General features: G+C 34.2%; 5 protein-coding genes across 5 annotated transcripts; 3 read left to right on the top strand and 2 right to left on the bottom strand.

The window, feature by feature from the left end:
- Positions 1-3,019: 3,019 nt before the first annotated feature.
- Positions 3,020-5,145, top strand: LOC143583751 (uncharacterized). The gene is made up of 7 exons (XM_077065977.1): positions 3,020-3,121; positions 3,194-3,442; positions 3,534-3,654; positions 3,742-3,851; positions 4,279-4,399; positions 4,497-4,606; positions 5,095-5,145. The coding sequence occupies exons 2-7, from the start codon at positions 3,272-3,274 to the stop codon at positions 5,143-5,145; spliced, it is 684 nt and encodes a 227-aa protein (XP_076922092.1). The 5' UTR covers positions 3,020-3,121; positions 3,194-3,271.
- A 568-nt stretch (positions 5,146-5,713) lies between these two features.
- Positions 5,714-6,598, top strand: LOC143583749 (uncharacterized). The gene is made up of 5 exons (XM_077065976.1): positions 5,714-5,954; positions 6,029-6,169; positions 6,249-6,320; positions 6,401-6,500; positions 6,573-6,598. Exons 1-5 carry the CDS (start codon positions 5,775-5,777, stop codon positions 6,596-6,598), a joined length of 519 nt encoding a protein of 172 aa, XP_076922091.1. The 5' UTR covers positions 5,714-5,774.
- A 2,256-nt stretch (positions 6,599-8,854) lies between these two features.
- LOC143583748 (epi-neemfruitin B synthase L1AT-like) lies at positions 8,855-10,927 on the bottom strand. Its single transcript, XM_077065975.1, has 3 exons — positions 10,770-10,927; positions 10,264-10,687; positions 8,855-9,778 (listed from the first exon to the last, which is right to left on the bottom strand). Exons 1-3 carry the CDS (start codon positions 10,925-10,927, stop codon positions 8,855-8,857), a joined length of 1,506 nt encoding a protein of 501 aa, XP_076922090.1.
- A 7,801-nt stretch (positions 10,928-18,728) lies between these two features.
- On the bottom strand, positions 18,729-19,259 carry LOC143583760 (protein DESIGUAL 2-like). The gene is made up of 2 exons (XM_077065982.1): positions 19,054-19,259; positions 18,729-18,970 (listed from the first exon to the last, which is right to left on the bottom strand). The coding sequence occupies exons 1-2, from the start codon at positions 19,242-19,244 to the stop codon at positions 18,733-18,735; spliced, it is 429 nt and encodes a 142-aa protein (XP_076922097.1). The 5' UTR covers positions 19,245-19,259; the 3' UTR covers positions 18,729-18,732.
- Positions 19,260-23,497: 4,238 nt separating this feature from the next.
- Positions 23,498-26,110, top strand: LOC143583759 (BTB/POZ domain-containing protein At3g22104-like). The gene is made up of 3 exons (XM_077065981.1): positions 23,498-23,761; positions 24,367-25,439; positions 25,817-26,110. The coding sequence occupies exons 1-3, from the start codon at positions 23,704-23,706 to the stop codon at positions 26,108-26,110; spliced, it is 1,425 nt and encodes a 474-aa protein (XP_076922096.1). The 5' UTR covers positions 23,498-23,703.
- The last annotated feature ends 276 nt before the right edge of the window (positions 26,111-26,386 follow it).

The raw sequence follows: 26,386 nt of genomic DNA, 5'->3' as shown, positions 1-26,386 counted from the left end.
CACATAAGTCTAACACATAATTATCACATAATTACTGTTTTGACGTTTTTCGTTTATCTATCAATCGTTTGCGTCAACTCGTTTGCGTTTCGGTGCAAATCCCGAAAGACTACACATGTAGTAAGTGTTAAGCGTCATTTAAACCCTAGTTTAAATGCAATGAAGTGTGCGTTATAGATTCAGTGATCTTAAGTTTAAATTGACGGAGTTGAGTTAACGGAGTTAACCTGAAATTGACGATTGTCACAGTGGTCCATGTATTATTAAAGTGTATTGCATGTGTTGTTTGTCAGATTATGATTTTAATATGTGTATTTGCCTTTAATTCAATTATCATATGTAGTATGACAAAAAAACCAACCAAAAGTAAGAGTCCGAAAAAAAAATCAAGAACCAAGCGCGGACCTGCTTGTTTTAAGAAGATACCCGATGAGAAGATAGCTATACAATTCGATGAAAATAATCAGCCCACTAGTGATGATCCGGAAATAGTCGGTCGTTTCAGGTCATTCTATGGGATGAAGGTTTAACATCTCTTTCCATGTCATATTCAAATGTCCAAATTTGAGGATAAAGATTTTGATAATCTATGGTTAGAAGTAAAGGTACAAATTATATTTTAACTTTTAAGAAATATAGAATACCTATAAATTAATAAATACTTTTAACTTGCTGTTATTTAAATTTTAGAAATATTGGATAATCGAAACCGATGCGCCGAAAGCATATATGAGGAGGTAGGCTACAAGACTTGGCACTAACTTTAGACATAGGCTTGCTAGAGACTATATATATGTAACATCCTACTTTTGGATATAATAATAAAATAAATTTTGTCTATTTTATAGTGGGTCGTTGTCGGTTTAGATAATAGAATATGAGTTGTGCTAGTGTTGGGTAAATAGACATGGGTTATGGACTTGGGTTATGAAAGAAAGAAGGAAAAGACCATAGGCTTAAGCCCATGATCCATAAATATATAAACCATAATCACCATCTAATTCCTCATTTTACACATAATCCATACACCACCAAAACACACACTTAAGCCTTATCTCTAGTTCTTCCCTTTTCTCTAGCCGAAACCAAGAAAGAATCCGAGCACCGACCCGAGGTAATGATAGTTTAAGCTTAACCCGTTAGATATAGTCTCGAAACGACGAGCCGACACCGTTAAACCGTTTAAGTCACGAGATCCGGGTGGAATCGGGTATAAACCGAACCAAAGATGAGTTTAGGGATCACCCTAGCTCAGATCTGGATCGAACGGGACGAAAAACGATGAAAAACGGTGTAAATCAGTGAAAATACGCTTTTCCGGTGGAATCTGCGATTTTCCGGCACGGCGGCGCCGGAAAGGCGGCTGAACATTTAATGACGTCAGAGAATGTTTCTGACATTCTCTGACCTAACCCTAATTCGTTAACGGAGAGTTAACGAACTAGGGGTAATTCGTTAAGTTGATTCGCTGAGGAAAGATAACGAACTAGCATTAGTTCGTGTCCAGATTCGTTAAGGAAAAGATAACGAATTAACCCCCATTTTGTTATAGTCATTCGTTAAAGGAGATAACGAATTAGAAGGTCCAATTCGTTACCGATTCGCTATGTGGACTGGTTCGTTACATGGACGGATTCGTCGGAGGTCCAGTTCGTTAGAGGGTTCAGTTCGTTACAAATGACCAGTTCGTTAAGACAAACCAATTCGTTAAGAACCAAGTAACGAACTGGAAGTTTAATATAATGTTAGAACAGTCCCTGGACTTAGAAAAAGATTGAATTAATTACAAAGAAACCCTTGGACTTTCAAGTTAGCGAATTAAATAATGGGTTAAAATCATAATGAAAAATGTGTTACGACAGTTAATAGAAATAAAATTTTTCCAAGCTGACCTGGCAGCTCGACCCCAGCCAGGGGCTCTGCCCCTTGGACCCTGCTAGGGTTGCCGCCCCTAGACCCCGCTGCTAGGGGCGCTGCCCCCGGACCACCGTTCGTTGTGGGTTGTATAAAGATAGATATACGATATGAGATAGAATAGTTAATTGATACATGTAAATATTATACGGTTAGCCGTGCACAGCTCAAGAAATGAATTACATTAACGGTGAACGTAACCGACTTCAGGTGAGTTTCTAGCCCCATTCCTTGTTATGTTTTCGGGGCTGTGTTCATACTCGTTGTGATTAGTTAATACACTTATCCTAAGTGATAAGTGTATGCCATATATGTATTATGTGAAATGTATGAATTGTTTCTTGCCGGTACATGAACGATCTTCGGAATTGCATGTACTGCCAGGAAATGGTTGATGTTATATGTATGTTGTAAGATGAAGAATGAATGATGTATGTATGTGCCAAAGTTACGATTATGTATATAGAAAGTATGTGAAGGAGGGATGGAAGAAAGGGTACCGGACCCTAATAATATCCGAGGATAGAGGGTACCGGACCCTAATAATATCTGAGGATGGAGGGTGACCGGACCCTAATAATATCCGAGGATGAAGGGTACCGGGCCCTAATAATATGCGAGGATGAAGGGCACCGCACCCTAATAATATCCGAGGTATGTAGGGCGAATGCTCTTTATAACGTAAGGATAGTTATGTATGTGTATGAAAGATTGATGGACATGTTAAGTATGTAATGCGTACCATCGGGCACGTATATGTGTATGTAATGTAAGTTATGTGATTAACTAGAACTCACTCAGCGTAGCTGACTTTTAGTATGCACGCAGGCAAATAGGTTGAGGCAGCTTGCGCGATTGAAGACACATGGCATGGAATCGAAGAGACTGGCATCTCGAAGAAATGTTGTGATGTTTTAAAGACTATGTTTTGTTTTAAATGACTATAAATGTTTTATAAGACAAGATTTGAAGGTTATGTATTATATTATGGTTGAAGTTTTAATATTCCGCGAATGTTTTGATTAACTCTAATATTTAGAACTGCGTTTATGAGTAAATCCAACACCAAATGTAGGGCTACCGGTAACGGAGCCTTACAATATACAACGCAACGCCCGATACAGAGAAAGCTTATAAAGTATATAAATTTATCGAAATTGAGGACTGGGAGGAGTTCTATAACCAAAGGACAAGCGAGGAATATCAGGTATTTTTGAGCTTTTTATTATTGCTAGTAGTATTATTTATGAGTTAATACCAGTTTGTTGATTGTGTGAAGGAAATAAGAGAGAAAGCTAAAGCTAGCAATGGCAAGAAAAAACACAATCTTCATGTAGGACGCGATGGATGGAGTGGTATGAGAAAGAAGATGAAAACTGTATGGCCTCAACTTGAATCAAGCTACCCAGTACTTAAAGGAATACTAAACGGACGTTCAAAGTTGTTTATAATGGGTCACGCAACAAAAAACGAAGAGACCAAGTTGTATTCACTTGATGATGTTGCAATTGAGAAGGCCAGTACTTTGGTAAATGATTATGTTATTTAATTATATGAAACATGAATTTAGTTTGATTTTTAAGTATTATAGTCTAATATTTTAGCAAAATTTTTAATAGAAACAAGTGGAGAAAAGGATGATAGCGGATGAGAGCTATTATGAAAATAAGGAAGACCCGCTAGTTCGAGTTATTGGACCCGAGCATGGGGGACGATCAAGGACCATATCCCAGATTATAGGTAATAACTATGTGTGTTTGTGTACATATATATATATATATATCATGAGTTGTTCAAATAAATTTACTTGTTATATTGTATTTATAGGTTATACAAAAGTTCATAGGGGATTGTTTAAGAACGTGAATCATGATAAAGTGTTGCTACCTCAAGTGGACGTTAGACCTTATATACGAGTTGACTATCCACCTATTAAGGTAATATATTTATAATTTGCTAAAATAAATGTTATATATATTCATTGAGAAACCATACTAAGCATCAACAACGTAGACTAAATTTAATCGAAAATAAAAAATAACCTCATAATCGGAAAAAAAAACATAATATTAATAAGGTCATAATCTATAACAAAAAATTAAAACAAAACTGAATATTAATAATCTAATAATCTAAAACAAAACTTTTTAAAAAACCCTACATATTAATAATCTAATAATTTTAAAACAAAACTGCATATTAATAATATAATAATCTGAAACAAAAATTTGTATTCACTTGATGATGTTGCAATTGAGAAGGCCAGTACTTTGGTAAATGATTATGTTATTTAATTATATGAAACATGAATTTAGTTTGATTTTTAAGTATTATAGTCTAATATTTTAGCAAAATTTTTAATAGAAACAAGTGGAGAAAAGGATGATAGCGGATGAGAGCTATTATGAAAATAAGGAAGACCCGCTAGTTCGAGTTATTGGACCCGAGCATGGGGGACGATCAAGGACCATATCCCAGATTATAGGTAATAACTATGTGTGTTTGTGTACATATATATATATATATATATATATATATCATGAGTTGTTCAAATAAATTTACTTGTTATATTGTATTTATAGGTTATACAAAAGTTCATAGGGGATTGTTTAAGAACGTGAATCATGATAAAGTGTTGCTACCTCAAGTGGACGTTAGACCTTATATACGAGTTGACTATCCACCTATTAAGGTAATATATTTATAATTTGCTAAAATAAATGTTATATATATTCATTGAGAAACCATACTAAGCATCAACAACGTAGACTAAATTTAATCGAAAATAAAAAATAACCTCATAATCGGAAAAAAAAACATAATATTAATAAGGTCATAATCTATAACAAAAAATTAAAACAAAACTGAATATTAATAATCTAATAATCTAAAACAAAACTTTTTAAAAAACCCTACATATTAATAATCTAATAATTTTAAAACAAAACTGCATATTAATAATATAATAATCTGAAACAAAAATTTAAAAAAACCTTGCATATTAATTTTCTAATAATCTTAATAAAAAAACTGCATATTAATAATATTATAATCTAAAACAAAACTGAATTTACTAATCTAATAATTAAAACAAAACATAAACCGAATTTACCGATTATAAGTAAGTCAAAAAAAAGAATAAGAAAACAAAATTTAAAGCAACGATTATGACTTTACCAGGGACAAGAAAATCCCGTTACTGAACACGTGCAGCAAAGCCTGTTAACTTAATTGACACGAAGACGACCGTTCATTCAAATTTGTTTTATTTTTGTTTTGAAATATTAAATTGACAGTTCATTTAAATCCAAATCTACTGAAAGATGAATGCTTTTAGAGGTATATAATAACAATCTTTATGGTTATCATGTATTTAGAAGATAACCTTTAGCCATAAAATGTTTGCATCAGTTTTTTTTGCTAACACTATTTGGTCAAAACAACAGTTTTACTTGTCCTTTATACAAACCAGTTAAGCGCTGGTTGCGATTCCAAACTGATTAATAGGCCGAACAGCGAAAAACCAATTTTAGACAGACCAAGAACCGACCATATACTGTTCGTCAACAACCAATCCTAAACTGATCAAAGGACTGAACCTATGCCTATCCACTACATATATTTTTTGTGCAAAGTGTGCAAAAAGTCTGCCTCAAACAACAAAAAGACAGAGACATTTAGTCAAACACTTAGTGTGCATTAAAAAAAATAACCATCTACAACAACAACCTAGCTATGGCATTTAACGAAAACGTATACATGTATACTAACAACTAGTGTAAAATGTTGAATAATTTTTCAGAGCCTCACCCGATGTGAGTTGTTACTATAAGTGGGTGATTCACTAGAGAAGGTGGCTGATGGTATGGCCTGGCCATGGCCGAGCACTGATAATGGAGGGTTGTGTCAAGGTTTCGGTGGATGATGTCATTGATGAATTTAAGAAGTTGAAAGTCTACAGTGTGACAATGACGAGTGAACTTAAACAAGTTGAACACATGGTTGACGAGATCGTTCAATGGCCAAGAGATGCGATAAGGGTATTTTATTTTAAAATACATATTATTATATAAATACAGTACTAATTACTAGAATATTTTTTTTTAAATTGTAGCTTGTGAACCAAGGGCCACCTAGCAAGTCACTTAGTGCCCCAAGAGTGGACTCAAGTCGCGGGTCACAGGGTCGTGCAAATACATCGTCACAAATGCATGACGATGACACCACAGACACTTCAAGTTATCGTCCACAAAAGGTCGACTCATTTACTCTAATGATTATTTTTTAATTTAGTTTGATTTCTTCATAGTGTAACAATTTGTTTATAATTTTAGGTTGATGAAGTGCATCGTGACTCATCACACGTCCACGCCGACAACATGGCGAGTAGTTCATGTTATCGTTTGGTAGCCGACCCATTTACTCTTTTTTTTTTGTTAATTTCGTTTGATTTGTTAGTGTTATAACAATTCGTTTGTTATTTTAGGTTGATGAAGACGACCAAGTTCAAATGGAAAATCCTGATCCTTTTAAAGATGGTTTTTTAAAGGCCATAAGTTCTCAAAATCCTGTTTATATAAAAATTGGTATATATATACATATATGTTAATAATCGTTAATGTTTATGTAATTGTTTTTGGTTAATGGATCAACAACAGATTGCTACATATGCTACCGTACCTGAGCCTGAACCGCAAATTACAGTAATAAATGATTCCGAATGCTATAAATGGGAAGATCCTGATTTGGAACATTATTTGGAGAAATTAAAGAAAAAAACGGGTATCATTCGATTTTTGTTTAATCAGTTACACAAATTTGTTAGTAAGCGCCATTCTATACCCCGAACGAATTGCAATTCCAATCCCATATTCGGAGCTGTTAAGAATATTTTTAAATGAGTGGCTTGATTTTAGCGTTATACATTCGTTTGCAATGTGAGTTATTATTGTCTAAATATGGTTCAATAAAATATTTAGCCATTTAGATGTAATTTGTTTTACTAACTATTATCATATATATTTTGTTTCAAGGTATCCTTTTCTCTTGCTCAAATCCGAATGCGCATTCTTTGATCCCGACCGCATTAAAGCTATTGAATGTGAAATAAGTTCGGATGCTGTTGTAGAATACATCAAATAAATATTCAAATATCATGGAAACAAAAGATATTTTCTTGCACCATATATTGAAGGGTAATATTTACTTTTTCACGGTACATACACATATATATAATCATATACATACATATTTAACTGTTCTATAATGTCTTCTTTTTAGTGTTCATTGGACGCTTTTAATATTTGAACCGAGCATCTCAACCGCCTATATTGTTGATTCTTTAAAAAGGGGAAAACGTAAGGAGAGTTACACCATATCGGGTCTCATTGATAATGCTTTCGGGAGAAAATTTACTTGGGTAGTGGTGAATGTATGTTCTCTACTCTTTTATCAACTTTATTTATTTTCAAGTGTTTAAAATAATTAATTGTGAACTATAATTGCACTGCAACCAACAAAAAGAAGCATGTGAATGTGGTTTTATTGTTATTAAACATATGTGGGAGTTTGTTGAGACCATTCAACATGATTTTATTGAAAAGGCAAGTGTTTTACATATTTAAAATATCAACTTTTCTATTTATATGTATACATTTAGATACCTTGTTTATTTATTTCAGTTGTGGAATACAAAAGAGATTACTTCCCATAAGAACATTGAGTCTATGGTCGTAGAATTAATGGCTCAGTGGATTACTAAGGTGTTTCGAGTTTGATTGTTGGAGGGCCGGGCATGAACAACTCTCTAAAGCGTCCTAAGGTTATACCAAATTCTACCATTTTATGTTCATTTATATTTAACGCGTCACGTACAAACTCGCTTAAATATTAGTATGCAGTAGGGTTTAAGTTTTATTAACTTTTGACTTGTGTTGTTCGGGTTTTAAACGGCACTGGTTTTTTAATGACGAAATTTCCCTTTTTCGTGAACTGAATACTTTATATTTTAGGTGACTTTATTATAAAGACTTTGGATGTTTTGTTTTGTTAGGCAAGTATGAAGACTTTGGATTTGGATTACATTGCAAGTATGAAGATTGAAGTCGTGTCTCTTGGGTTGCAAGGATGAAAGTTAGAGTTTGTGAGCTGAATATTTGAAACATGATTTTTGTATGCGGATTGCATTTGTGGTGCTTTGACATGATTTTTGGATATTTTGAATCCTTTTTTTAAATATATTATTTGGTTTTGCATCTATAAAATACTGTATATATGTGTATGTAGATGTATATTTGAAGATTTGCAGCTGGTATATATATATATTATTTCCAGCTAATTAAAAGAAAAATAATTGAAGCTAAAAGGTGCGGTTAAATCATATGTTAAAAGATGCGGTTTGGTTATTCAGTTTAGGATGTATAAAAGGTGCGGTTATGACTATTCAGTTTAGATGATGCGGTTTTTTAAAAGGTGCGGTTCCTATATCAAAAGATTCGATGCTATTTGGTGCGGTTCTAGAACCGCACCTTTTGGCCAAAATAACCGCATCTTATGGCTGTTTTTGTAGTAGTGATGGTTGAAAACGATTTTCAAGCATGTGTTTTTTCAACAACTTTTTTGTTAGAAAATTGTTAGAAAATGAATTTTTCCAACAAATTTTTTACAATTCGGTTTTAGAAAAACATCTATTTTTCTAGTAGTGAAAATAAGATTGTTTACGATTAAAACTATTAACTAAACTAAACAAAACGGTCGAAAATGTATACACCGTTTTGTTGTCTTTTGTTTTGTTGAATGATAAGTAAATACTTACAAACTCTTACCAATATTTCGTCTTAAACTATCAACATGCTAGTTAGTGGGAAAATATAAATGAAGAGCAAAACAAACATAAACAAATTTAGCATTTATTAAATTTGAAAAGTGTCATGCATTCATTTCATAAAACAAACGAACTCTTACGGAATGGATGATCAATATGTTGTTTTTTAAACATTTTCCAGGGACTGGTGTTGGCAGTTGCATAAGAAAGAAGCTCGGGATCCCTCTCGAATATCTCCATTTCATCGGAACTCAGTGTCACTGTGGCTTCAACCCCACCGCCCTTTAACGTATCATTCAAAGCAACGATCCTCCTAAATCCTGCATTCATGTCATAGAACCATATAGGCGTTCCACTATTTAGCAGGCTGGTCACAAATAGACAGCGATCTCCTTCGTCTGTCGTACTTATCAGATCAATTAAGCTCCTTATTATTCCATTGGATGCCCCATGCCCCTTTTCACCTTTAATGGACTCGATGGAATCTGCGTTAATTTTGGAAATTGATTCTCGAATTTCACCCATCAGCTTCGACAATTCTAGTTGGCTTTCCGGATAACAAATCCCAGTGGCTACACGAATAATGTTTCCTATGGATTCGTAGGGTAAAGGTGTTGAAGCCCTTGCCCGGAGATTCACATAAGACAACAAGGCATGAGGTGATTGTGGGCCAAAGGGTCTTAAGGCTGATGATGCTTTGGTGGCCGCCTTCCAAATTAGGGCAGTTGTGGCCTCCATGCGAGTTGGACCCTTTTTTGTTTGAACCGCTTGGTCCTTGAGGGTAGCGATAGCTGAAGCATCAAACACGAATCGTTTTGTACAAACGGATTCGTGTGCCATAAACTTGGAAGGCCAAGAAAAGCTTATGTAAGGATTGCTTGGAAAGATCTCAGAAGCTATAAAACTAGGAACAATCTTTTCTGGTGAACCTCTAGCAGCTGCAGCCCATGCTTTCATGAATAGGAAATATGTATGCCCGTCAAAGAGCTTGTGCGTTATGCTCGTTGAAAGGCCAATCCCGCCACAATTGAAAATGTTAACCTGATGAATGGCATATACAAATTGAAGTGATAAATTTGCATGTCTATTATATACTTATGGATGTAAGAAGTTTTGGTGATTGGGTTGTGTCAAATTTGATTGAGCCAGATTTGTGTCATAACATCTTTAACAATACTCTCCTAGTAAACCAGAAAAAGCAAAAAATAAAAATAATAATAAACTTAAAAAAATTATAAAAAATAAAAAAAGCTTTTGAACAAATAAATATTGTAAAGATTGCATAGTTGTAAAAATGGTAACTAATTTGTAATTTCAATGTGTGCCAGCTTATTGTTTTTGTTTATTTTAGGACAAATATCTTTGTAATCGATCTGTGAGACTCGACCCAGGACCTTAAGGTGTTTAACAGACTGAAAAATATAATAGGGGCTTGGCCCCATCATATATTTCCCCTTGGCACGCATGTATGTCTAATTCTATTGACCAACTAGCTAGATAACATATATGTTAAACAACCAATTAACCTGAACACCAACAATGTAGTTTCCTATTGAAGGTTCTCCTGTTCTAGGGCTCTTGGGAATCAAGGCTCTCACTTCTTCATCTTCAGGATTGCGTAGGAATTCTTTGAGGCTCTGCTTGACTCGAGCCTCGGTGAAAATGACTCCTTTGTCGCTACACTCGATGTGGAAGTTATCTTTAACTTCTCCGGCAAGCGGATAAAAGCAACTTAGAATCTCAGATAACGATTTCTTGAGACTCTTTACAATCTCCGTAGAACTAGCTATATTCATATTTGGAATAAATAATGTCAAAGGGGTGTAGCAATCAACATATAATTGGTCAATAATTGATAGCTTGTAGGTTCTTAGATGATGTGGAGTTGGAGAAGCTGGTTTTATGGTTTCTGTTGAAGTTATATCAACAGCCACCTTACTCTTCTTCCATCTGAAAATGATGCATGAGATGTAAAAGATTGAATCAAGTTACATAAAAAAACAAATTAATATAGATCAAGGGTGGTTCCAACCTGTAGTCAGCAGAATTTACTATTGTTGAGGTACAAAATGAGGATGGTGGCTTCCAAGCATGATCACCACAACCCGAGTTCGAACCTCCATGAAGACGATACTGCTGACAACTGACGAAACGCCGGGTGGCTTTATGGGCTGAGGCTAACCAACTCATTATCGCTGAAGAGCTGTAATTACCTAGTTAACTCTTATCTTTTTTATTTTAAGCCAATATGTAAGGCTTCTAAGACAACTATTCAATTTATAAGGCCAGATGCCAAGCTACCTAGCCAACTTTTTATACTTTTTGGGATTTGAACCCAAGACCTTACGGTATTTAAGAAGCAAAAGGCTTTGCCTTTGCTACTGGCCTACCAACTCCAAAGCTGTCATAAGTACTTGACATATTCTTTTATTTGGATAAATGTAGCGGAAATGCTGTTTTGAGATGGTCTATTTTTGCAAATTAATATCGCAAGCTGGGAATCTTAAATGTTTTGGAAAGAAAAATACCGGTAATTGCGGTTTTTGTGCTAATATGTCATTTATCAAGTAACCTAAATGTTTTGAAAACCGGTTTCTGATTATGATTCCATTGAAATTTTTTTAGGGACAAAAAAGGTTAAGTGTGGGGATGTGATGAGCGGGTAAAAGGATGTGTTTATAATGTTTAATGTCGATCGTACATTCTAACTATTATATGTATCGAATACGATTACTTTGAGTTCTTTTAAGTTTGCAGGTAATCGGGGCTTAAACAAGCTATTCTGGAAGCTTGTAGATGAAGAATAATCAATTACTATTAAAGAGGAAACATGTGTAGGCTTAGATTGAAGATATAATTAAAAATGAAAAGAAATAAGCATTTTGTTTGGGGAGTAAACCTACTCCACTAGGGCGTAACTCTGCTCTGTACTTGGAAAAACCAAACATACTTCAACTTATGTGGGGCATAATATGGTTGGACGAGGGAGTAACCTCATGTCCTTTTACTCAGGTAGCCATACGCACTAAGGGTGTAACCCTACCTCTTGTCGAAATTTTTTGTGTTGAATCTGTTTTTCAACCACATATTTAAGGAAAACTAACCCTAAATCGAAAAACATCTTTCCACAACCGTTTTGGACGATTTCCAAAGGTTATCCACCCCCATCCAACACATTCTAATCAAGCAATAATCCTTGGTGAATCAATCTAACATCAAGTTTATTGTATTCATCTTGTTTCTAGGCTAAAACCCTTTGTAATTACCTCCAAATATAGGATACATGTGAGAAACTTTTGATTACAGTTTTGCTCATGGTTTGAGATTAAAGTTTTTTTATAATCGTGTGATTTTCTTAAACTTAACTTGTGTTTTGAAAGTTAAACAATATCATGACGTTCATGGTTAGTACTTCATGTCCAGGTATTAGATTGACAAGTTCTAATCGGATTGTTGATTATGTAATAGCACCCGTTAAGTTCAGTTTCTTAATCATCACTTAATACCAATTCACCTATAGAGTCCCGTTAATGAAGTATCAATGAACAAAGCTAGGTTATTACATTATTGAATCTAAAGCCCAAGGTGGCTACTATTTTCTCATTAATTTTTTTACAAACAAACTAATTATAAACTGCTTAACATCTTATGTCCTCCGCAATATAATTACTTGATAAACAACTAACTTGATTAGTATTTTCCAACTGGGTTCATCATCTTATATACCCTCGCTAGTTAAGGGAACATTACTAGAATTTTATAGATGTTTTTGCATGACTTGACGGTCATCAATTATTAATTTTATAGATTTTAACAAGCTATGTTTTTGTTCCAATGAGAAAATATTTTATCTATTTTTTTATGTTGTGGAGTAGTAACGTAAAGTTTAGTTTTTATTTTTTTAAATATAATTAACATTTATATTTAAAAATATAGCTATATATATTGCAAATATCGACATGTGTTCTCCCCCATTGCTTTCTAGACACACACAAAAATAAAGTTGAGGCTCGATTTGAAGATTTACTTATCCGATTTAAAGAAACTTGCGTGAGTGACTTTATTATAATATTTTTGAAACTTAATTACTATTTTATGACATATTTCCTTAAAAGCTTGACTAGTCTTTGAATGTTGTTGGTTTAAATAGTTATTTTGTTCATTTTCTCTTTTAAATAAGTGCTAATATTCACATACTTGCTATTGTAAATACTATCATGTATCAAGCATTCACATGCGTTTGTGCATATTTATGCAACGTGCAAATCATTAATTTTGCACATAAAATACATTTGATTACGTGGGTGATTCCTTGCGAAATTGTTTTTTGTTTGACCAGATACTCAAATAGCAGTTAGGCATTTACGAAAGAGTTTAGTGGTATGTCACATGCTCGAATTACAAAAGAAAGAATAGGCGTGGTACATGGCATCTTGGCTTATAAAAAGAAATAACTATGCATAACGACAATTGCAAAATAAATATTTATACCAACAATTGCAATTGGATAGTTGGTTTATGGATAATTGCAAAATAAAGTAATACCCTTAAATAGGCCAAATAAAGTAATACCCTTAAATAAGGACATGCAATTGCAAAATAAACTCTCTGTCGGATTAATTAAAGTAATATGAGAAGTGTTCCATCGAATGATGATTATTTAATGAATAAATGAAAAGCCCTTAAATATAAAGGTGCACAAATCGGGTATTAGAAAAATCTAGGTTCGGGTATTAGCAATACCCGGATCGGGTTCGGGTCCGAGTCTTGCATCTAAACCATACCCTATGTATCGGGTTCGGGTTGGGTATAGAACCAGGTATTTTAAAACCGGGTATTCGAATACCCTATTTTCGGGTATTGAAAAAACCATATTTTCGGGTTTTTTCCAGGTATAGATTGGAATTTTTTAGGGGTTGCACTTTTTAGGGGTATTTTCCGGGTATTGTCCAATTATTTTTCGGGTAAATTCGGGTATAGATCAGGTATTTGAACAACTCGGTTTTGGTTATTGGAAAAACCGGTTCCGGGCATGGAACCGGTTCGGGTTTTCGGGTATTACCGGGTACAAATCGGGTCCGGTTCGGGTACGGATTTTGGTACTAAAATGCATACCATATCCGTACCCTACGGGTAGGGTCGGGTACAGATTCGGGTATTAAAACCCAGTTATAAAAAAAACCGGTTCCGGGTTTTTTTTTCAGGTCCGGCTCCAGGTTCGAGTTTTTTGTGCACCTCTGCTTAAATACCTTTTTTTTACCGGCTAGGCCCACATGAAAAGCCCAAATAAGCCTAACCAGTAACCACCGGAAACCAACAACAACAAACGAAAATACAAACACAACAAGATCGACATCAAAGGTCTAGTTTTTAACCATTCCACCAGTTTAATATCACGTACCCGACATTTCTTGAAGATCGTCTCGTTTTTACACCTCCAAATTAGCCATATCATTATAAAAAAATCGCCTAGACCAATTTCCTATTTGTCTTTAACCGTTGAATTATTTACAAATTCAAACAAATCTTTCACCAAGTCAAATGTCCACTGGTGCTGGGATCTTTAGCCAAAGCCCCACGTAGTTCCAAATCATCACAGCCTGTGGACATTTGAAAAAAAAAAGATGATTAGTTGATTCCACCCTAAGCCCACAATTACGCAATTCGTATCCACCATCTCCAGCCCTCGGAACACCAATGCTTCTTTAGTCGGTATTCTATGTAGCTCTACCCTACATGTGAAATAGTTGACTTCGAGCGGAACCCAATTATTCCAAGGAAATAACCATTGTGGACGTGTACCACCATTATAAATTTCCAAATTCAGTCTCACCCTCTTCGTGTTGACTTCAGTTTCTTTGTCATCCGAGACCCAGGATCACGTGTCACCTCTTTAAAAAATACCTGTCTTATTTATCGTTTCCATGAGATCACCCATACCGCACCCAATTCCAAGCCCATTGAATCGTGGATCATGTCCGTGTATAATTATCCTTAATCGAAACTAATTTATTTTCTACATTAGCAAAAATTGCAGGGGAAGGCCTGTTGGGGAATTTCTGCAAACGAGTATCTTTGGATATCTGAGAGTCGTGTAAACATTATCATATCAAAATGATTTGTGGCTCCCAACTATTTTGACCGGATGAAACTCAGATTAATTTGAGCAAGACTTGAGTATGATATTTGTGAGAGTATAATGAACCAAAGATTGTATCGTATGATCAGACAAATATATTAGACTTTGAGATAGGGATAATGATAACTGTTTTGCAGTTATCACAAAGTTATCTAATAACTGAAAATGCGCTCTTGTTGGTTTATTAAATCTGTAACGAAAATTAATTAAAATTAATTTTCTAATATGATTTTAATGAAACAACATATGCCCGAAATAAAGCGAGGGGCGCCGCCCCTTGAACCCTGCCCGGGGTGCAGCCCCTTGGACCCTGCTACTAGGGCCGCTGCCGGCGGACCCCGCCAAGATAGGATCTGTTAACATGTATATGAAGTTGATTGTTAGATATCCATATGTTCTTATTTTTTGTTTTATCATAAGTGCGGAGTATGATGTTTTGTTTAAATAAGAAACCTTGGATAATATGAGGCCTGCTATCAAGGGCACCAAGAAACTTTGTGCTGTATGTTACTTTTTCTTTCTTTCTAACCTGCTTCAGTTGATCATGTAAATGAACCACATATTAATTTGATTTCTTTTACATTAGGTGATGCTGAATACAATTATTCTCGGATTACAAACAATGGAGGTACGGCGTGGTATCGGTTTAACTATAGTATTTTTGCATTTTTTTTGTTATTCTTAACGTATAATTTCAGGGTCAGGTACAGTTCAAGTTTAGAAAGCAGAGAACACATTATGAATTCAATGGCAATGAATAACTTTGTTAATGGTGGTAACATTGAACTTCTTGTGGACTTGATATAAGCGGTTGCTTCTTGCTTGAAGCAAGCATGCGATGTGTTTAAAAGATGGTCAATCGTAGGCAATAACGCTAACGAAGTTATTGTTCAGTTACTTTGGGAGTAACAGAAAAATTAAGGTGAAAGTTGGGAGTGGTGCATAAGATTTCTTTAGCTGTGAGTGTCCCCGGCGAAAGGTTGAAAATTGGAGCTGTTATTGAGTGAATGTTGTTTAGCACGTTTTCGCCAAAGGTTTGTATTATAATATGTCCTTGAAAACACTGATTGGGTGCTCCTGAACTAGGAAAAACTCAACTCCTGCAAGCTTCGGTTTCGATTTCGCCACGAGGTATGATCTTAATCTTGCTTAAATTCATTGTTTCTATCATAAATGTTTCATGATTATGTTATTATTGATTCATTATGTATATTAGGAAATTTTAAGAGGTTTGTGTTTCATATATTTTTAGCCATACAATGTAATAGTGGCGTTTGATAGGGAGGTTGTTGGTGCTTTTTCAGTCATTGACCTGGTCAAACTTGATGTTGCACACATGATATGTTTTCTTAGGTCAGTCAATGCATATTAACAGTATTATAGTTACTCGGGATAACTGGTCAATTGCAACTGCCATAACGAAAGAGGTTGGTATTGAAAGCATGTATGCTGAAATTGATACTTTGGGTAAAGCGATATGATAGAAGATTCGTAGATAAAATTGATTTTTAGAATTTTGTTAGTTTTGGTTTTCGATGCGTGTATGGCTAGAAGAACGTTCATTTTTGTATTGGTTTATAGAACTTGAATAATAAAATTTTGTTAATATTAAACATATTTAATAGTAAATTTTAGTTTGATTTGTGCTTGCATTTATATTGAAATGATTTTGTAAGAATTTGTATATATGTTATTTTTACAATTTTACTTATTAGTTATTGTTTTTGCAACCAAAAATGGCCGCAGCGGTAGCAAAACAGTCAAGATTGCGACGGAATTAGTTGTCGCAAGAGTTACGACCTCAGCAGTTGTCGCAAGAGTTGCAACCTAGTAAAGAGTTGCGACCATAGTAGCAATGAGTTGCGATGGCTGCAGTGGTAGCAATTTGCGACGGCAGAAGTGGTAGCAAATAAAACAGCAGTCACAAAACGGTCGCACAGAGCAATTGCGAGCTGCGCTTTTCTCACCGTGTTTACAGTTGGAAAACGGTTGCAACAGGCAATTGTGACAGTTTTAAGACCAGAAACGCTGTCACAAAAGCCTTGTTTTCTAGAATACTCTCTTTTTTACTTTAACCCACCCCTATGCCCTTCCCAACCATTGATCAATTCCCCACAACCTTATTGAAGAAGCGTGGATCGACTCACTGGTAGACGATCTACTTTCCTCGGGTGTGATTATGCTATTTCACCGATGGTTTCTCTTGGATCTGGATTCTTCCACCTACAAAATGAACAGCACCGTAAACTTACCCCTCAGAAAGGGACTGAGGGGTCCTCTTTGGGGTAACCCTCCGGTGTGAGAATAAGTGTTTGTAGGAGAAGATAATATTATGAGAGTAAGGAATTTGGAGTGTATTGCTTAATAGCTGAATACTCTGTAACTGTATGTAATTGGATGTGACTGTATGTTATCATCCCTCTCCTTGTGGAGTTGATGCTGTATTTATAGTGCTAGGGTTTTCCATGATTGGGCTCAGACCTAATTAGGGCCTTGTTGGCCTCCTCCAATTGATTTGCGCCACGTGTCCTTTGGGACACCTGGTGCTTTTTTATTGGTTATAATCACGTGGTAGCACATAGGTTTTGCTGAGTTGTCCATCTTTCATTGGCAGCTGTCAACATCATCATATTCTTATTCCTTAAAAAGATACCTTCTGGAAGGTTGTCTGACGTGCACAATCAAGGTTGCCCTAATCCTGATTTGGATAAGGACGAGGTTGATTATGTGCATGTGTGATACGCGCCTATCCTGAGGATGCGCGAGGTCTTCTCTTTATTCTCACGCGCAGATGTTTCATGCGCAGATGTGATATGCACGAGCATGTGATATGCGCCACGCGCATATGTGATATGCGCGAGCATATGTGATGCATGAGCATATGTGATGCGTGAGCATCTGTGGTGCCTGAGCATATGATGCCTGAGCATATGTGATGCCTGAGCATCTGTGGTGCCTGAGCATATGATGCATGAGCATATGTGATATGCGTGAGCATATGTGATATGCGCCATGCGCGTAGGTTTTGGCTTTGTGCCTTCATAATGTCTTGATTTCAAGCCTCTTGTCCATATCTTGTGGGTTGACCCGCCTCGCTCGGTGTTGAGGCGGGTACATACCTCTTCACTTATGGTGCACATTCAATCACCGACATCACATCATTTTTGTAAGAGAAAAAAAAATACTCCTAAAAAAATAATTAAAAAATAATAAAACAAAAAACCGAAAAAAAAAGTAAAAAAACCAAAATGTTTATCTACCATCCCAGGTAAAAAAGACTTCAAAAAAATCAAAAATTAATTAAAAAATATAAAAGTATGAAAAAATAAAAAAGTAAAAAAACAAAATATTTACCTACCATCCCCGGTAAAAAACTTCAAAAAAATAGAAAAAAAAACGACTTCAACATTTACATTAACATTTTACACATAAAGTAACAAAATTGTCGCATAGCTACACAACTATGGTAGATACGTTGTAGCTACACAACTATTTTATATCCATATGCACAAAATTGTCACATAAAACCATGGAAAAGCGACTATGGCAATCATGAACTAAACAGTTACCGGCCGAATTCCCATTGTGTACCCGCCGCAACGCGCGAGCTCTCCTATTAGTGTTGACAAAAGAAGGTAAATTTCCCATTAGCGGATGGTAATGATTTCAAGAAATCTGATTATAAGCTTCTGAGTTTCGAAAGAATCATAGTTCATTAAAGTAGTACTTAGGTTTAATACAACATCTCTTTTGTGACATTTGTGGATTAAGAATCGAACTTGATTTAGAAACATATCTTCTAATTAAACAACGAAAATCAAAGTACAAACTGTAGAAGTTCAACACATGCAGGTCCCTATGGTGCTGGCAGGTTCACAAGACCACATGGGTTCATCTTCGGGTTCAACTTCTCTTCTTCTCGATCAACAGCAGTGGCAGATACGTAATAACACACTGCAAACATTGCATGAATAATACACGCAATGCCGCCAATAGAGAGATAACGATGGTGTGAAACTCCACAAGATTTTCTTGAACCAGAATTTGCCATGACTCCAGCTATCAGCATGGAGGATCCGGCAATGAGTGTGATCCTGATACAAGTTTTAAAGTTTTAATTACTCTTTCTATATGTATATATGCTTATGGTAGAAGAAAAACTCAGTGACAAAAGTACCATGAAAGAATAAGGGAGGCGAAAGCCAACCGCTTGTTATACGAGACAGAGTCGAGCACTTCAACGGACTGTACACAATGGCAGCCACTGAGTAGGTTTGTGATGGCATGTGCAAATGCCAAGAGAACCACTGCTGCAAATCCTAACTTAAAGGCTTTGTAACTTGGATCTCTACATTCAATGATCCACATAGTTAAACTTTGCACCTGTAAAATTCCACAAAATGTAATTATTATGGCCTTATGGGTGCACTTGAGCTTGAGGTGGCAAAATGGGCAAGTCAAAGTGGTGTATGGTTTTTATTAGTAATTTTTTACATGACTGACAAATAAAATAAGAATGTAGAACACGATTATGTCTTTACTAGAGTGATTGACAATTCTTGGAAGTTAAGTACAATCCAACCCGATATTAACATTCTTTTAGAACGATAACTCACAAATTCTATAAACCTATTATTTCTAACTCCGCGTGTATCAATATTCATGATGGGACTAGAACCCTCAAAACATGTATGAAGGAACATATTTAGCATGAACCATGATACCATTAGGCTTTTAGTAGTAATTACTATTAAGCAAAGAGTAAATTGGAGCTAGTAAATGAGTAGATCGAAATTGACGCCTCTAAATACATACCTCATTTTGTGCGACCTCAGCTTGAATGCCGAGAATTCCAGCTATAAGATCCAAAAGTATGATCAACAAACAAACCACAGGGACCTTGTATTGACCTGTGCTTTGTCCTTTAATCTCCATTGTACAAAAGCTTTTAAGAAAAACGTATGACAGTGTTGCAAAGAAGACACAAGGAGGGTTTTATAGGTGGTGGTCATGAGATGGTGGTCATGGGGGGAACGTGAAAGCATAAAAGATATAGAATCTGAATAAAGTAGATGGCGGAAGAGTGAATGAGGTTTAACTGCATATTGAATTAGAAAGCCATCTTTTGTCTTCAAAGTGGTATTTATTTTTGATTTCTTTTTGTTATCCTAACATGTTTGCTTTGTTGTAAGCTTCGATTCCGTTCATGTTTCATTTTTGCATGAGACTACCGAATCAAACTAGTTAACTTAAAGCTTAAGTATTATAGTAATCTAATTGTTATTAAGTAAACAGATTTTGATAATATCATCTTAGTTAACACCCGGTATTCTTCGTTTGATGGTTGGCAAGTATCAACAACCATGTAATGTTAGGTCGTGTTCGGTTAACGGAATTTGTAGGAATTCAAATAAATTGAAATTTATATACAGTGACATGGCGTGTTTGCATGGAGGAGAGATAAATTCAATATGTAAATCAAATCCGATCAAATCCCATTTTTATTGGAATTCAAAAATTCTTTGATTTTCTAAAAGAAAGTTAAAAAAGGCGTTTGGAATGCTTACTTTTTTTATATTTATTTATTTATTTGTTAAATTGAAGAAATTGTTTTATGTTTGTAGATAGGTCAGGTCAGGTGAGTTCGGGTCACAAGTCAAAACGGGTAATAGTTGAAATGGGTCGACTTAAAAACGGTTTGGTTTAAAAATATATGCACACTAACCACCCTACCAAGCTACGGGCAATGCTATACTACTCACACGCCAGCAATCCCTAAGTGATCTACCACCCATGTAAGGCTATACTCATTCACAATCTCACAATCCGAATCTTACATTTTAAAAGTAATTTCTCTCTTCTCGATCTAAATAATTTAACTCATCCCAATCTTATACTTCCATTAACAACCCAATCGCATCCTTTTTTATTAAGAAAATTCAATTTCTAATTAGTTTTGATTAGCTATATAAATATAATTAAGTAATTATATTTTTTTAAAAATATATTATATAATTGAAAACTTTAAATATATATATTAATCAAACACATTTTATAAAATAAATAAAAATAAGTTACAATCATAGCATGAAATACAAAATTACACATATTAATGATAAAAATAAGTGTTTTCATTGACAAGAACTTGAGTTATTTGAAAAGGGCCGAGAGTTTTTAAAGAATTGGGTATTGCGATAATTTCCAGAATCTCCAAGATTCATGTGAAAGTTTGAAAATTGATTAGTCATGGTAGGAATATGAAATCAGAGAGATATGGACGGTGTGAGTGAATATGAAAGTTCTTATAATATTTATAAGGTTAAAATACGAATTTAGATATTAATTTTATTTTTCTGAATGAGATATTGTTTGATTTTTTAGATTATAAATCTTATCCAGAAAATCTTACTAAACTAATGGTTCAGATAAGATAATTCAATAATGGATAAAATTTAAATTTTATTTTAAAAATACGATTTTGTAAACGAACTCCATCTTAACGAAATTTATGCCGGAATGTTCATAAAAAAACTAAGTAAGACTATGTTTTTATATATATATTTTTTTAAAGTTAAATATAACAAGTAAATTATAAAACAAAAACCAAAAAATATATATAATTAATTGGTGAGAATAAAAAAGAAAAAAAAAAGAAAATTACATCCACTCACATTGTGACATGTGGTCACAAGTTGACCAAATTTGAGATTGCAATCTCGTTTGACTGTTTGAGCCATCGAACCGATTGGTTAATTAAATCCATTTTTTCTTTAAAAAAAAAAAGAAATTGAGGGTTTGCAATCTTGGATTGCCAATGGGTATAGCCTAAATGATCATTTGGCCGGATCCGTTAGTCCCATTTATATAGTGGTACTAGTGTACTACAATAACCCGATTTTTTACCTCCGGTACTGGTATAATCCCGGTACCGTCCCGGTATCGGTACCGAACTGAATATTTCGGTACCGGTACCAAGAATTAGAGATTTTCGGGATCGGGACCGGTCGGTACCGGTCCGGTACCATGCTCATCCCTACTTGTATATGGATACTATTAAATATTAGAATCTTCAAAACAATATCAATTTAATTATTAAAATTTCATAGATTTAGCTGGTTGTTTCCCAATTGACTTGTCAAAGTCAATCGTTTGTTTATTTATCACTTTTCAAAAGTATAAATGAAAAATAGATAAAAATGTGCCGAACTTTAACTTTAAAAGTCGAATAAGTCATCAAAATATATATTTCAATCCAGTTAAATAAAAATAAAATTTGGTACGAGGCCACCTCCACCATTGCATAATTGCCGGAGAAAAGCCATAAGAATTATTAGTCAAATTTTGAACATATCTTGGACCTATATGCCTTGTTATTATAAATTATTAAATTATTTATATTTAATAGACTTTTTTATAGCTTCTGAGTTTTCTATATCTATATATCTTGTTTTGTGATATGGGTGGGCTAAGGTTATGGGTTCTGGGTGATTGTATCGGTTTGATGAGCATTTACTCCTAGGTTATCGACATATTTCACCATGTATTACACGAGATACTAACCTAGCTAGTTGGTATATATGTATATATTAACATAAAGTATGGTATGGAAAAAAATTTTATAAATATTTTTATGCTTATATTTAGCTGTACCGTGATCTTATACCATATATAGAACATAGATATATGCAAATTAATATTGTATTAACATAAAAGACGTTCATATTTCTTTTCTCCTTAAATCTCTTCTCTTTTTTTGGGAACACTTTTCATTCCCACTTCCACTATCTCTAAAAAGTGTCCAACTACTTACCTAGTTATCTTCTACCACTGTTAGATGTCAACTCTAAACCTAACTCAAGTACCAAACCTATACGAGTCTTAATTTACTTGGTTATTTGATTGTTTTTGAAAAGAATGGAATTCGGTACATGCCCACTTTTAAATATGCGGATGATATCATAACTGTTTCGTTTATCCGGGTAAAAGTACTAAAAAATAGGACTAAGATAAATAGCTTGACTTCTTTAGACTTTGCTAGCATATCATTAATTTGCGTTTTCATGTTGTTGTTATAAAGAAAGCACAATTTTTAGACCTACCTATCTACATACATCAATTACACATCAAGGCCACCACCAAGGCACCAACTTGTTACCATTTCGACCAACCAATAAAGTTTATTGTCGCAAATCCTTTAACAGGGGTTTTACATTCGTTTGTTCATATACAAATTGCTTTTAATGTAAAGAGTGTAAGAAACATCAGACTAATTATGCTTAAATTAGAGTACTTATTATTCCACACGTTAAACTTTAGTGTTAATATAATTGTTTTAATGCTTCTAACATACTCCGCACGTTAAAATCTATTTTTACCAGATCTAACCCGTATATGTATGTGCATCTATATATACATACACATTGGTTGTTATCCTTATTATCATATATTGGCAATAATTAATTAAAAAGAAAAGGAAAGAAAGCATTTCGAAACCCATTAATAAAAGACCTTAAACTTTTTTATTAAAAAAGTTTATAAAATGTCTTTTAATGCCAAAAACTAATAACTTAAATGATATTATTTAAAAAATAAAGTAAAATAAATACAAAAAGAGAACCTCAAGTGGTGTATAAAAGAACCTTAATAAATGAAGCTGGATGCTTCTCATTGTCTGCATTTGCATTTGTCTCCCTGCTTTGACATTCATCCCCTGTGCTTCCATTCACTCCTCTTCATTCATTAACAAGCACCCAAAATCCCATGCATTATTTTTAAATATCCCATCAACCACATTAAACAGCTCTATATCTATGTATTTTCTTCAGATATGATATGTAATATTCAAGTAGATGTCAATGGTGAACAATTATTCTTTGTTGATAAGGTAAATCTACCATATGTGTGTCAATGATTTTTAATAAACCGCGGCTGCTTTTCTCATATTCTTACTCTTTAATTTTACCATATGTAATATTCATATGTTCTTTTGAGTTGAATTTGATTTTTTTTTTTTGAATCTTTCTTTGTCAGTGTGTGCTTGTTTTTAACTATTAAGATTAAAGAGTGTTATGCTGCTCTATTTTTGACTTTTAAGTTTGACCATGTCTAAATTGACCAAAAGTCAGCTTCTTTTGTCTTGGATTAGCTCAGAACAGAGGCAATCTTCTGTATTTTGACTCTTTTTATTGAACAATATTCAATTTCTATAAAATATTTTATTGTTGGAAGAAAAAAATTTAATGTTCTTTTGAGTTTAAATTGGTTTTGATTCTTTTTGATAGTTTAAAGTTGAATGTTTCTTTGTCAGTGTGTGTTTGTTTGTAGCGATAGATATTAATGAGTGTCATACATCTAAAATATTGACTTTTAGGTTTGACCCATGTTGCAAATGATCAAAAGTCAACTTGTTTTATCATTGATTTCCATTTTAGACATTAATTTTACATATGAACTATAAAGATACTTAACTAAAGCCCCTTTTATTTTCAAAACATTCTGGCATATTATTCTAATCGCGTAAGCAAATTGTACGCGAAGATCATCAACAACGCGAAACTCATATTCAGTGATTTCCCAGGAGGATCAGAGGGTTTTGAGCTCATTACAAGATTCTGCTACAACAATGGCACCATTGAAATAACCCCATCCAACATATTCTTGCTTCATAGTGGTGGTTCTTTCATGGAAATCACTACCTTGATCAAGCAAACCGAGTTGTACCTTGAAGGCATTCATTGTTGGACATGGTCGGATATTTTATCAGGTTTAAAACAGTGCAACATGTTATACTCTTTCTTGAACAAATCACCAATGTTTCAAGTTTTCTTGAATACCCTTTTAGGAAACTTAACCATTCCTAGTTATGATAGTTCATGCCCTTCCTCCTCAAATAGCTCTAGTTTTCGGTTTTCTACAAGTGATCATAGCCCAAAAAGTTCAAGATGCAATACGCATATCGAGTATTGGAAGTTTGATGATCTTTCTTTTTTGAACATGAATTTATTTGAAAATGTAGTAAAGTCCATGATCTCTTTACACTTGGACACCTCTAGAATATGCGCATTGATCTTTCATTACCAAAAATCAAAGTTCTTTACATGTTATTCACATGATGAGAAGTGTAAGATGGTGGAAACTAATATCAATCTACTAAGTTTGGTTAATGGTAGTGCATTTTCATGTAGAGCGCTACTTGACGCCTTTGGTATGAGCTTGAGTATGAATTTAAGAACAAATGAAAGGTTAAAGTTGGAGAATTTGTTGGGATCACGGTTAGATGAATTTACGGTTAATGACTTGCTTGTTCGTGGCAAGAAAAAAGAGGTGTTCGATGTGGATTTGATTATTCAGTTGATAAAAAACTTTTTACTCGAAAAAAGGATTAATGGGTTGTTTGCACACCGGGTGAAGAAAGTTGGGTTCTTAATGGACTTGTTCATGTTAGAGGTGGCTCCTGATCCTTTCTTGAAGCCTTCTAAATTTTTGGCATTAGCCATGGCCTTGCCTGATTTTGCTAGGGAATCCCATGATGGACTATACCATGCAATCGACTTATACATTGAGGTGATGTTTTGTTCTTACTACTAGAAAATTAACTTTCTACAGACTTATCTGTTGGTGAATACAAAGGATCACCAACTAATTTATCAAATAAAACTACTTTTCATAATATCTGAATCCATCGAAAACTAGTGATGGATGGATCGCATCCCTTAAAGATATATATAGAAAGAGAGAGATGTCATTAAATGTCGTCAGTGATCCGTGGGTGAGCTCCATACCCATGTCATTTTTCTAGATGGGTCACTGGCGACTTCCTGTTTCACCAAGGGATAACATACATTAGTTTTTGTTGTTGAAAACCTAGTGTTTGGCAAGATAAATTTCATTTACCCATGATCCTCATTTTTCTTTTTTACATTATATTTTATTTTCCATAGGTGCACGCAAGGGGTTTAAGCGAAGAACAAACTACGAAGCTTTGGAGTGTTATTAACCTCAACAAGTGCTCGATGGTCAAGACAAGACTAAACCTTTCCCTAAACGAAAACATGAGACTTTTGCCATTTGATCATAAACAAAACCGTTTCAAGGGTAGCATGAATAATGACTATAGGGTTCTTGGTAAACAAGGATCAAAAGTGACACAAGATACACCAAAGTTCGTACCAAAGAAGTCAAGAATATTAGTCGACCCATGTAATGCTAAATCCTTGCCACGACTATGCCATTAGTAGCGGTTTTGTTTACATAACATCTTTTTCAATGATGTATATAAATGTTCTACCTTAATTAGTAAAAAAATTTATAGTTTTATTCATTTAAACCGTTTAACATATTTGTATTTTTAAATTAGATGAAATAGTCTTTCATATTTATTTGAAACGATAAAACGTTAGGATCAAATTGACATAACACAAACAAAACAATTGCTAGAGAACTAATTAATAACTAGTTATTAGGCACTCCTCATACTTTTGAACATATTTTCTAACTAAAAACCGTCTAAT

This window comes from Bidens hawaiensis, unplaced genomic scaffold, assembly GCF_021521415.1.
Source record: "Bidens hawaiensis isolate Kalapana, Puna unplaced genomic scaffold, B.hawaiensis_p1.1 tig00032505_1, whole genome shotgun sequence".
NCBI classification, from domain to species: domain Eukaryota; kingdom Viridiplantae; phylum Streptophyta; class Magnoliopsida; order Asterales; family Asteraceae; genus Bidens; species Bidens hawaiensis.
This window is presented reverse-complemented; position numbering and strand designations above follow the sequence as displayed.